Source organism: Aythya ferina (assembly GCF_964211825.1).
Source record: "Aythya ferina genome assembly, chromosome: 15".
Taxonomy (NCBI): domain Eukaryota; kingdom Metazoa; phylum Chordata; class Aves; order Anseriformes; family Anatidae; genus Aythya; species Aythya ferina.
Genome location: NC_140314.1, coordinates 8,542,077 through 8,554,903, shown reverse-complemented (window position 1 = coordinate 8,554,903; position 12,827 = coordinate 8,542,077). Strand labels below are relative to the sequence as shown.

Below are 12,827 nucleotides of genomic sequence, written 5' to 3'. Positions count from 1 at the left end.
TTGGCTGCTTGGTGTACAGTTTCACACTTCTGAGACTGTTTGTTTCATGGTGGATTAAGACATTAATCCAATTAGTAGTGAGGGAAGAGCTGTGTGGTGAAGTGGTAGCACATAGTATTTGTTCCGAAATTAGTGCTTATATGGAATACTGAAACAGAATTTTAAAAGGGAAGTAGCAGCAGTTTTGTAGAGGCTGTTAGTAAAGCAAAGACACTAAAAACTACATTTAAAAAATATATTTCTGGGAATGCAACTGGTGTCATCTTTGAGTTATAGCGAATAAGAGGCTTTATGAGCCTTAATGAATATGTACCTATTAAAGCACAGATTGCCATATTTAATTTATACATTTATGCCCTGCTTTCAGCCATTACCAAGGGGTGTGAAATCTTTAAAAGTACAGCTGAAAGACTTCTAGAAACATCAGTAAAGGAACCTAAAACAAGGGAGAAGCTTTTGAATAGTTTTTTCCCCTGAATTCTCCTCTTCCCTTTTCCCCTTAATTTTGAGTGCTGAGGTTAGGGATCTACTTTGTGCCGTGTTGCAAACCCCATGTTTGAATGGCAGGTGTGTAAAGGTCAGGGCCATTTTTTTTTTCTGTGCCAGATGCCTTGTGATATGCCAGGTTCTCAGCAATTGTGACTTGACAGTCTACCTGTAATTTCAGCTAATATTTATTTAAAAGCTATAAATAGAAAAAAAGGGGGTTTGTACGCCAAACTTTGGACTGTGACAATAGTTCAATTTTGTTCCATTTTTGTAATAGTTTCAAGTAGAGTGTCTTAGAATATGAGCCAGATACTTGTGAATCAAATTTCAAAAACTTCTGTGTAATGTGGAAAACAAATGTGGTTAGTAGGTTGTTAAAACAACTAACAAAAAAAAAATTGTTTTGCAAAAATCACACAGAAATCTGCATCTGACTGAAAAAAGAGTCACAATTACTAGTGTGAAATCTTTATATCTTAAGAGCAAGAACTACCCCGCATGCACAGTTTCTGGTTTGAACCCAGAGCCTCTTAGTATGGCAGGCACTTCAAAGGAACTTGTAACTTTCTCAGCCTTGATATGCCATGAGTGCAAGATTTATTATCAATTACAAAGTCAGGTTTGGCATGCAATTTCAATTTATACCTGTTTGAGTGCTTTATTTTGTGTTAGAACACTGCATTTCTGTATGTTGCAGTAAAAGCCTCTTCAACCTTTTAAATAGAAGAATGTATTGAAGCTAAAACAACTTATTAAAAAAATTAGGCAGTATATGGCAAGCCATATTTGGTACTTCCTCTGACATTTTGCCAAAACAATTTTGCTGGGTTTTGGAGCTCCTTACAATTCCTTAAACCAGCAGCTCTTTTAGCTGAGACAAGATGATGTACATAATTTGCTGGGTTCTGTCTTTCATCTTTTATTGGCAAATCATCATAATTCTTACTACGTTCAAGTAACCCCTGCATCTATTCTTGCATGCTGGTTCAGGAAATTCCCAGCCCATTGTGTAGGGCTCATTAACCCAATAACAGCTGTTGGAGGGTGACAGCCTTTAGACTGGCAGTGGTATGATTCAAAATTGAATTGGAAACCTATAATTGACCTGGAGATCCCATTACAACTCTTCTGAGCCTCTCAGAGCCCATCAGTTGACTCTCTTGATTGGCAGTGCCCTAATGAGCTAATCATGCTGAGATTTTCTTTCTTCCTTTACTGAATTTGTATAATAAAACTATTGTCCTCTTCCCATCTGGTGTCTAAGCTAGGAAAATGGTAATTGCTACACTAAAGTTCAAATCTGGAGCCAACTACATAATAGTAGAAAGATTAAATTGTATTAGTTAATTGTTATTTATCTTTTTACTTATCCATCTTCAGTGAAACAAATTTGACTTACTGCATTTTCCTGTGATGTAAATTTGTTTCAAATAAGATTTAGACTTCGTACAGAATAGGTATCACTGATAATTGTAAAATGAATCTTGTTTTTATGTATCAGTTTAAGAAGTTCTAACAGTGCTGCCTTTTTGATATTTTAGTAACAAGGTGATGTTAAAGAGAATTCTTAAATGACTAACCCGGTTACATATTAAAAAAAATATATATTTTTTTTCTAAAATAAACACATTGATTATTATATACTATTTAACGTGCATATTAAAAGCTGTTCCCCATTAACAGGATGATTTTTCTCCTAAAAATGGCTTTACTAATTTCTTTAGGATTTTATAATCAGTTCCTACTCAAGTTCTCATGTTGTAACACAAGAATGAAGCCACTTTCTTGCTTGCTGCAATTAAGAACTCTAGCTTAGCTAGCTTCTGTTCATGCTGAATCTAAGCTTCTGTAAAATCTAAAGACTTAGCAATTTTTACAATTCTTAAATTTAAGAATTTAGTTTGGTGCATGGCTGACTTGAAGATATGTATATTAAAATTATTCTCATTCTATAACTAAAATTATGAGACTAGTGGTCTTAGTATTCAATAAATAATTTATAGAGACATAAAATTGCATAAATTAGCATGTATCATTTGAACATTTACAGATAAATAGTTAAGAAATATTCAGAAATCTAACATATACATTATCTGTTATAGTGCACTGACACTTGAGGATGAGAAAAGAATGTTAGCAGCTTTGATAAATGGATTCATAAAAATGGTGAGTAACAATTGTGTGCAACTGTTGGCGAGTACCTTACCACTTGGATTTTCATGAGTTCCCCATGAGAAACAGGTGCCTATGTAACTAAATTAGAGATGGTACGTGACTTGCCAAAGACTGTTGAAAACCCCAACCAGCGCATTTTAGTGACATAAGTATGTGAGTGTTGAAAGAAATATACAGTGGCGAAGCTGGCATGGTGCAGTATGCTAGTTTAAACTGTATGTGTATATTTAATTTTTCTGCTATTTTTTTAATCTCATGTAAAACACACTAAGTATTTAAAAGCTAAACAGTAATTAGTCTTTATATTACAGCCTCAGAGAGATCATGCTTTTGTGAAATCCCACTACCCATCCCTCAATGAGACCATTTATCTCATTTACAAATGAGATAATTTCTATCATTAAATCAGTAGTCCCGCTAAAACTCCAGTTGACTTGAAATTAATTTTTAACCCTTCCCTCCTACTAATCCCTGTAAAATCTTTTGTTCCTGTGCCTTGTGTTTGAGATGTCAGGTTGTTCTAGGGAGATGTTTGTAAGCTTTTGTTGTGGCTCTTCTCATTCTATAACCATGTCTTTTCAATCTTGCTTTTCTTTTGTACAGTAATAGCTGACAGGCTTTGTCTCTACTTGTCCCCTTTATTCTTTGTTGTAATTCTATGAATTTATCTCTAGATGGTTGCTTTCTCTTCAGTTTTCATATTTAGCTATATAATAGAATGTTTTTAATATATTTTTTTTCTTTATTAAGGGTTATATGCAATATAATGTACAATTTTCTTTAAGAGGATTTCACACATTGAATAATATTTGATGTGGCTTTACAGTCTGGGGGGAAGAGTGGAGGGACAAGAATCCCAGAGCAGCAAAATGGTACAATTTTTAAACAAGCCTATGTTAAGATATGGAGAGAAAAGTAGTTGTAAGTCATTCTTACAGCCAGGCTTTTTAGTGAAAAATGTTATATTTCTAGAGAAGTTTTCTTAAGACTAGGGCTAGAGAATCAGCAGTTGCACAAATATAAGAAAGGCAAGGCAGTTAGGTCTGTAACACAAGATTGTCTGTAACACAACACAATCTGGTGCAGATCCTTTGATCTTTCACTGGATGGACGAAACACAAGTTTTTACAGAATTAAAAGGAAAATTCTTTCACATGCGACTTGAGAAATGAGGAATAATGCAACCATTACTCTTATTAGAAAAAAAGTGATCCATTTGAATCCATAAATGTAGACTGCCTGGAGACTGTTTCTCTTGCTAGGCTTTTGATTGACAGCTGAGACACTCTAGCTGACAGTGCTCAGTTTTGAAATCTGAAGGGTTGGAAGTAGGGCGTTCTCACACAAGGGCTGTTTTTGACTTTTCTTTCCTGGCAGCGTGCAAGGCTACAGGCTTTTGCCATACGATATAAACATTTATTAAATAAACTTGAGGAAAAAAACTCTTTTCTTACTGGTATGCCTAGTTACAAAAATGATCTTTTTTTTTTTTTTTGAGGCCCTGTAATGACTGGGAATTAGACATCTGAATACAGATTCACTGATTTATTTCTGTTTTTTTTGTTTTGTTTTGTTTTTTGTATAGTCTATACTAACCCTATGTTCCTAGTTCCATAGTATCATGAATTCTGCTAATTTTGAAACTACTTTTCACAAATCTAGGAGATAAATTTTGATTTTTGATAAGTATTTGTTTTATTAAGTAGACCATGTGGAATGTGAACAAAAAAAAATCAGCAAAACCTTCAGGTTTAAGTATTGGAAAGCAGTTAAATGCTTGTACAATGGTAAAATGTATTTTTGTTTCTTCTATAGGTTTCATTTGGCCGTGACTTTGAACAACAGCTGAGTTTCTATGTTGAAGCCAGATCAATGTTTTGCAATCTGGAGCCTGTTCTAGTCCAGTTGATTCATGTAAGCTATAGTTTATCTACATTATCTTAATACTTAGGGTTATATTTGCAGTTCTCTCATTCCCTGCCCAGATTATTGTGCAGTGTTTGAAGTCTTTATATCAGGTGTTTTAAAAGTAGGCTTTGATCTTGTCTCTCATTTTTATCACCCCAAATTCTCTGAAGTTCTTGCTTGACTCTGAAATTCAGATGCATGGTATCATTGCAACAAAGAAAATTAGTTATCTTGGGAGAGATTTCATGGCCAATAAAATAAATAGTACTTTTATGTATTCGGAATTTGGGTTCTCTCTTCTATAATCCTCCATCTAGGAGAGATTAGACTGTCTCTGGTCTGCAGACATAGTCAGAATCCTGCTGTGATTGGGAAGCTTAATTGCTTTTCTGTATCGAGTCACATGACAGGTGAGCACTTGCTGCATCTGATTCCTTTGTATGATATGATAAATCGTATATTCTTTTAAATCCTGTTTTGTTTTTGTTTTTTACTAAATGAGTTTGCTAGAAATGGTGATTTCTATATTAGGAAGGTGATGATGAGAGAGCACTTTAGCTGGGAAACAAGGGATGATCTAAATGCTTGAATAAATCAACAACTCTACCTTGACAAACCTTCAGAATCACATTTGCTTTAAGGAACAGTCACTGGAATTCTCAAAGTGAAGAGGAAGTAAAAACTAAATAATACAGTGGGAACACCATATATGGGTTCCTTTTGACAGTTTCTGTTCTCTAAATGCACGCAGTAAAATGTGCAGTTTATTTGCAACTGACCTAATAAATCTGTGCATTTTTCTTAATGTTCTGCTTTTGTTGTTTTTGTTTCTTTTTTTTTTTTTTTTTGTATGTGTGCGTGTGTAGTCTGTGAACCAACTAGCAATGGAAACAAGAAAGGTGATGAAAGGAAATCATTCCAGAAAGACTGCTGCATTTGTCAGGGTAGGTCTGAGTCCAATAAACTTTGAGCCTGCCTTCTAAGCAGATAAGGTCCCTTCTAAACTAAGTCATTCTATGATAAGTGCTCCTTTTGATTTTCATGCTTCTAAGTCTCTGCAGTTACTGTCATATGAGCTTTGAAATGCACACAGGCTATTCAAGTTCTTTGGATTCACATCTTCTTGCCTGAAACATGTCAACTAAGATGAATTTCATCTTCACGTACTGTGAAGGAGTTTGCATATGCTATGGTTAATGAATGGATTTTCATTGACAGCACTTGCATATGATGTTCTGGACAGAAAATAGCTAAGGTGACATTGGCCAGGTTCTGTATGCCTGGGAGCCCCTTATTCCATCTATATGTTTGGGCTGCTCCAATAGGTTTACATCAGCAGCATGTTGTGCTAGATCTCCTTCCTCCCAAATGTACACAGTGCCAGTGCTGTGACCTGTTTGATACACAACTTGTCGCTGAGGACCAGACCTAACTGCTTTGCTAGTTAGGTTTTGGTCATGAGCTACATGCTGGTTACTTCAGAGGGACTGTTAGAGCTAGAGTCACAGATTAAATTTGGACCTAATCTATTAGTAATAACATTAATAGTAAGTATAATTATTGAAGTAGTAAAGAGAAAATTGAAGTTGCTGATTTTGGACTTAACATAATACTAGCTGTTTAGGGAAAGTCTTTCCATAAACTGATTTACAGATTTTGTTTCCTAATCAGGTATATAATCAGTAATGACTGCTGTAACTCCAAGTAAGGAATTTTGTTCATTTTTTATTACTTTATTTGCTTTAGGCTTGTGTTGCCTTTTGCTTTATTACAATTCCATCTCTGAGCAGTATCTTCACACGCCTTAATCTGTATCTACACTCTGGACAGGTTGCTCTGGCAAATCAGTGCCTTTCACAAGGTAAGACGAGTTAATTTACTTAAAGGTTTTCGATTTCAGAAGTATTTCTAGCTGTGAATAGTAACTTGGTTGAAAACATAAGTCATATAAGTATATTTATTATGTAATTAAAATACAGCCCTTTTTTTAAGCACTGTTAAAGTGAAAACTTATAATATTAAAGCAACTCTTCAATTTCAACACTAATTGGGTTGAGTAAATAAGACAGCTGACACTATTTAACATAGTTGTGGATGTGAGGCAGGTTGTCCAAAATTAAATAATTTTAAAATTATAGAAACATATTTTTTTTCTCCTGCATAATTGTCCAAGCACTCTAATAGCAAATAATGTGCTTTAACCAAACTGTCAAAGAAGAAACTAGTTAATCTGTGTAGTAGTGCACAGGCTGATAAAATCATGGAAAGAGATTGAAAAGATTTAAAACTTAGGCTAATGATACTAAAACTTGCTATCAAAGCACAGAAGTGATAAACACTCAGCTAAAGATATGCCCTGTATCAGAGGGAAATGAAGAAGTAATACCAGATAATGTGAAGAATGAAAAAGGTATTTTCTTTATTTGATCTGAATTATTGGCTGAAACAGGGCCTGAGTACGGTTTTTGGCCATCCTGTTTGTTCAGTCCTAAGTAATTTGAAATTCTGACAAAAGGTGATTTGGGGAAAAAACTAAGCTACTCTGACAACAGTATGAGCACTACGTATGTATCACTGTTTCAATATGATCTTGTTCCTGTTCATATTGCAAATGAGAGACAGTTACCTATTCTGAAAGTCTTCTCCTACCTTTAACTGTTTCCAGTATCTCTATTTTCCTTTTCAAAATGTTGTCTTTCTACTTTGTTTTGCAATTCTAACATCAACTTGAAATGTGTCCTTTCCAATGGTAAATGCTTTTTTATATATTTTTTTCAATGTAATGGTGAAAATAACACACAGGATTACTTTGCAACATCTTTTGTTGTGGCTATTAATTCTGTGTTTTAGCTCTATGCTTGTTTATGAGACAATTAAAAACATCTTTGCTGTGATGATTTTAACCTATGACCACTGATGTTTTTACTGTCCTTGCGTGTTCTGCACTTGTTTCATTCTGCTCTTACTGCTACTGTGTTTTGTTGTTGTTGCTAGGGCTCCTGCAATGAATATTCAAAATTCAGAGTGAACTCTGTGTGTGCAAATAAATATCTGTATATTTTTTACAAGTAACAGTTGATCTGATTCTGAGCCACCTGGATTTGACATTGTGCACAGGCAATTTTGATATTTGGAGTTTGCATTTTTCCTATCAGGCTGTCCCTTTTGTATGCTTGATGGCTCACCTGGCTGTGAGTTTGTGCTTGCCTTGCCTCACTGGGGTATGGTGGGCCAGATAATATTGTGCTGCTCTGCCACGTCTGAATATTTATGGTTACTGAAGCAGAGGTCAACTGGGCATTCTTTTGATGAAAAGAAGCATAGGCTGAGTGTATTTAAGTCTTGTTAGCTAAGCTTTGTTGCTTCAAGTCACAAAAGATTCCTATGTTTGCCAGAGGAAGGTATATGAACGTAGTAAAGTTGAAATTGTAGCTGCATTTTTTTGTGCTCTGCCACAAAAGTCATAGGTTAGACCTTTGGAAAGGCCTTGTCTATGGGAAGTAAAGCGAGAATGCTTCAAGTGGGTTTAACTTGCCAGAAATTAGATGCATGCAGAATATTGAAAAGGATAGATTTTCAAGTAAGGAGATGCATTGGAATTTGATACGGGTCCCCCAGTGGAAATGTCTGAGATAGCCTTTTAATACTGCTGTAGGGAACGTACTGTAGGGACTAAATTCCTGTTTACGTAGAGACAGAGCAGGGATTCATTACCCAGCCTGACTTCTGCAATGTTGTATGAATGAAAGGTGAATATATCTTTTCATTCGCTTACTTGGGTTTCCTTTTCAGTTTGATGTTTTCCAAGCTCTGCATTTACCAGTAAATTCCAGCTGCACAAACAAGCTGACTTAGGATGCTGATTACGACTTTTTAGTACAGGATGGCTGTTGTACTTCTTTGTTTTGAATGCAGTGCTGCCCGTACAGCAAAGGCGAGGGATTTAGAGTAAAGCTTTCTGTTGTGTCCAAGTATGTAGTGCAAATAAAAGATCTGCAAAGTTGGTTGTTGTGAAATTAGTATTATGCAGTTTCATTGTACGTAACCGAATTTACCAAAACTGGACTCTTTTCTTCCTATAGTGTTTAGTTTAATTGACCAGCTTTACCTTCTCCATTGTGTCAGTTTTTGTTGGTGGTGCTGTGTTGCAGTGCATCTATTGTTGGAAACAAATCCAAAGCAGTTTTTCCATAGTATTCAGTCCTTGAAGACTGTGCTTTGCTCCTGCTGAGACCAACTCTGATTAACAATTTTTCAATTTCTGAACTCCTTTTCTGCTATTTTTGTGATCCAAGTCTTGCCTAACTGAGACTGCTGGGCCCCAACAACTGTCTTTTTTTTTTTTTCTTTTTTTTTTTCAGTGTGAGAGGTTATGAATGTGCACAGCTGTTGTCTGACTTGTGAATGCAGTGCACTCACTAAACAATGAATAGGCATCCTCATTCTGAAATCTCTTAAGGTAGCAGGTGTATGCAAAGTCAGTCTCTAAAATACATATTTATTAATGACTGTATTCTGAATTTTAGACTCACAAGCTAGAGAGAGAAACATTTAGCCAAGCTCAGTTTTTGTGGAAATGAAGCACGTTCTAAACTGGTGGATGTTCAATAACTTGGTTCATTTAGCAAGGTTTTATTGTTGAACACTTTTTTGCTTCCTTAGAAAATTTATTTGGGGCATAATTTGTGTTCAGAGACATGTCATTTGCATGAGTAATTTAGCATTTGTTAAACAGACAACAGTGGTACCAGGCTTCGGACATTTTTCTGAGCTATCATTGCATGTTCTGGTCTATTTTAGTTAGCTAAAGTGTTCTTGAAAATTACTTTTAACACAGTTTAATCTGCATCTCAACTCAATGTGTTTCATGTGTGTAAGAAGTAATGATTAATTCATAACAGCAAATTCAAATCCAGTCAGCTAACTGATGCCAAATAGATGCTGATCTATTAAAACCAATGCGGCATGAAGTTTTAAGAGGGTGCAGTTAATGAGAGCATTAGGATAGGAAGTGAAATCTTGTCTTATGTGTAACCTTTATTTCATTCCTGATCGGAACTAGCTTAATCAGTTTAAAATTGGGAAGAGAAATAAAACTGGAAGAAAATGTACCTGATCTGATGGCTCAGTCAGTAGCGCGGCATGCATATGTACATGTAGTTTCTCTTTAAAAATTCCAGCTGTTGTGTTTAGCAATTAGAATTCTTGGATTTTTTTTTTTTTTTTTTAGTTTTAAAATCCTTCTGGGAGTGTAGTTATTTCAGTTGGTTGAGTTTTCACTTAAATATGTAATAAAAATGAATTTTACAGGGTAGACTTCTGTAGATAATAGGATGTTTTCTCTAAATTGTTAATATATCTAACTTGAAAAGGGAGTAAAGTTACCTCTTGGGGTAGATAAGTATTAGAACTGTAACTGTCACTTTTCTTGGAATAGATCTGCTTTAATACAGGTGAAACTGGGTCAGAAACATGAATTTGTAGGTGCATGAAAAGGCCAATATTAATAAACTGACCTAGTACGCACCTGTTAGCATTCAGAGTTTTGGCAGAGGACAATGAAGAATCTAAAATGACAAAACTCATTGCATGATTTGGAGATGTAGGCTCAAAAAGTGCTTACAAATTGATTTTAAACCTAGTGTGTCCTATAAAACCAGTGGGGAGAGGACTGAAATTAAAACTAATCTATCAAAGAAAAACAGCCTTATTTTTATTTTGGATCAATTCTCCAATACAGTGTTGTAATACCACATCTGCAGAGAGGAAGGACACAGTCTGAAATTGACATTACTGCTGGAAAGAAATATTCAGAAAATGACTTCCTTAGTTAACTGCACAAATACGAGGAATTTCCCTGAACACAGATCAAGTATGTAATATTTCTGCACATCAAGCATATATGAAAATGTCAAAGAATCCTGTAGACAATGTGGGCTTAAAATTTGGTTATTTTAACTTGAGTCATAGGTAAAAATATTGAGATGAATTGTTACAAAAGATCCTGTGTCTGCTTCTGAGGTCCAGCATTGGATTATTTTTTTTTCTTCTGGAACTTCTGATTATTCCTTCTCTTCAAAAAAAAAGTCTTTACATCTTTACCGAGCCTTCCAAGTGGCTCTGTCACTTACTTACTTGTTCTTCCCTGCAGTGATAACCTGGAACAAATGCTGGAAAGAACTGCAGAGCAGGAGTAGGGAAACAGAATTAGCTTTCTAATATGTTCTTTGATTGTACTAAGCTTTTTCTGGAGGGCTGTCTAGTACAGTGAGTCTTCACCCAGGTGGATGTCTGTCCAGGTATGCTGTTCAAAATGTATTAAATATGAATACCATCTCTTTTGTCTCCAACTCACAAGGAGTGCTTTAAAAAAAATGAATCTATAATTACAGAAAGTTTTAGGGGATTTTTTTTTGTCCTGGATCCGTTACTTGCATCTCTGGAGAGCCTATTAAGAGCCCACCCCGGGAAGAAGGACACTAGATTTTACAGCAATTGTGTGCGCTTTCTCTTTTTTATTTTTTTTATTTTTTATTTAACTGAGTCACAGAATTGTGCTTTGTAGAGGCACGCTGCCAGCATAGAATAATAAATTCTCATCAGTCATGCTTTCTGTCACAGGGAGTGCTTGGACTAAATTGAGATTAAATGCATGCTTCATTGTGTCACTCTTCTGGATTTTGAGACATAGGTATTATTTTAATTGCACATATTTCCTCCCTGTGGAAATGCTGCTTTTGGCTGTCAAAGAACAGACAGCATGATTTTAATTATTGGTCACAGCATTCAGCAGGTGGGTAGAAATGACGCAACTTTCTGGTAATGCATGTTGAGTGGTGTTTTCATCTTAAAGGCCTGTGAAATCCTTGTCTCGCTTCAGAATTAAAGTAATTAAATTGATTCTGTGTGACTTATTTAAAACATAATGTTGTCAAACAAAAATTTGATAAAAATGGAGAGTCTGTCCCCAGAATCAACTGATGCATATATTTGCTTTAACAAATGCAGATTTTAATTCTGAAGCATACAGTGCTTAACATACGTCTAAATATTCATTGGGCTGTTTTTTAAATGGAACCAGAACACATTTTCACTAGTGGATTGCAAAATTAATTTGTTTTCTGCTTCAGAAAATGTTACTTTTCCATGAATATTCTCTAAACATGCCAGGCTTCAGCCACACGTTGGAGAAAGAGTATTATGGAATTAGTAGTGAGTATTTTAAAATCGTACCCATATCATATTTTAGCATACTTTCTCGGTAATATTAGAGAAGAATTTTATTAGTAAAATTTCCTACCTAATCTAAAATCTTTATAGATGTGAAGAATATAAATAGAGAGGATTTGACATAAAGAGTTTAAAGAAAGAAGAAGCTAAAGAGTTTTTTCGAGTTACAGTTAGATTTGAGGACTTCCCAGGAACATGAAGGAAAAACAATAGTTGTATAGAACTGTAAAACCATTTAGGTTGGGAAAGACCCTTAAGATCATCAAGCGCAACCATCACCTACTACTCAAGTCCTCTAAATCATGTCCCGAAGTGCCACGTCGCACATCTCTTAAACACCTGCAGGGGATGGCGACTCCACCACTTCCCTGGGCAACCTGCTCCAGTGCCTGACCACTCTTTCCATTAGGAAATCCTTCCTGATATCCAGGGTAAATTTCCCCTGGCACAGTTCCTCGTGTCCTCTCACCTGTCACCTGAGAAAAGAGACTGATGCTCATCTCAAGGCAATCTCCTTTCAGGCAGTTGTAGAGTGCGATGAGGTCTCCCCTCCATCCCCTGGAACACATTCCAGCAACATGATGTCTTTCTTGTAGTGAGCAGCCCCAAAATGAACAAAATATTCAAGGTGTGCTCTCACCAGCACTGTGTACGAGGGGGACCATCACTTCCCTAGCCCTGTTGGTTGGACTACTTCTGATGCAGGCCAGGATGCCCTTGGCCTCCTTGGCCACCTGGGCACACTGCTGGCTCGTGGTCAGCCGGCTGCCAACCAGCACCCCCAGGTCCTTTTCTGCCAGGCAGCTTCCAGCCACTCTTCCCTGAGCCTTTGTCGCTGCATGGGGTGGTTGTGCAGCATGATGTGTCCTAGCCTTCAGCTGCAGCTGGTCTAAATACAGCCTTCAGTGCAGGGTGTCTGGGGACCATGGTATTTATTAAAACAGATGGATCAATCCTTATGAATTTCAATTTGTAACCAGTTTTTACTTTTTGGCCTTTGTAACTTCATGTGGGATTGAGTTCCA

The 12,827-nt window shown here is 36.0% G+C and overlaps 1 protein-coding gene across 3 annotated transcripts in view; it reads left to right on the top strand.

The window, feature by feature from the left end:
• The window catches only part of VPS35L (VPS35 endosomal protein sorting factor like), a 55,913-nt gene that overhangs the window by 26,516 nt on the left and 16,570 nt on the right, over positions 1 to 12,827 (top strand). For all 3 annotated transcript variants that reach the window (XM_084536650.1, XM_084536651.1, XM_084536649.1), the window contains 4 exons: positions 2,592 to 2,655; positions 4,480 to 4,578; positions 5,439 to 5,516; positions 6,319 to 6,433. In XM_084536650.1, the coding sequence (XP_084392776.1) occupies positions 2,592 to 2,655; positions 4,480 to 4,578; positions 5,439 to 5,516; positions 6,319 to 6,433 (356 nt within the window). The remainder of the gene's footprint in view (positions 1 to 2,591; positions 2,656 to 4,479; positions 4,579 to 5,438; positions 5,517 to 6,318; positions 6,434 to 12,827) is intronic.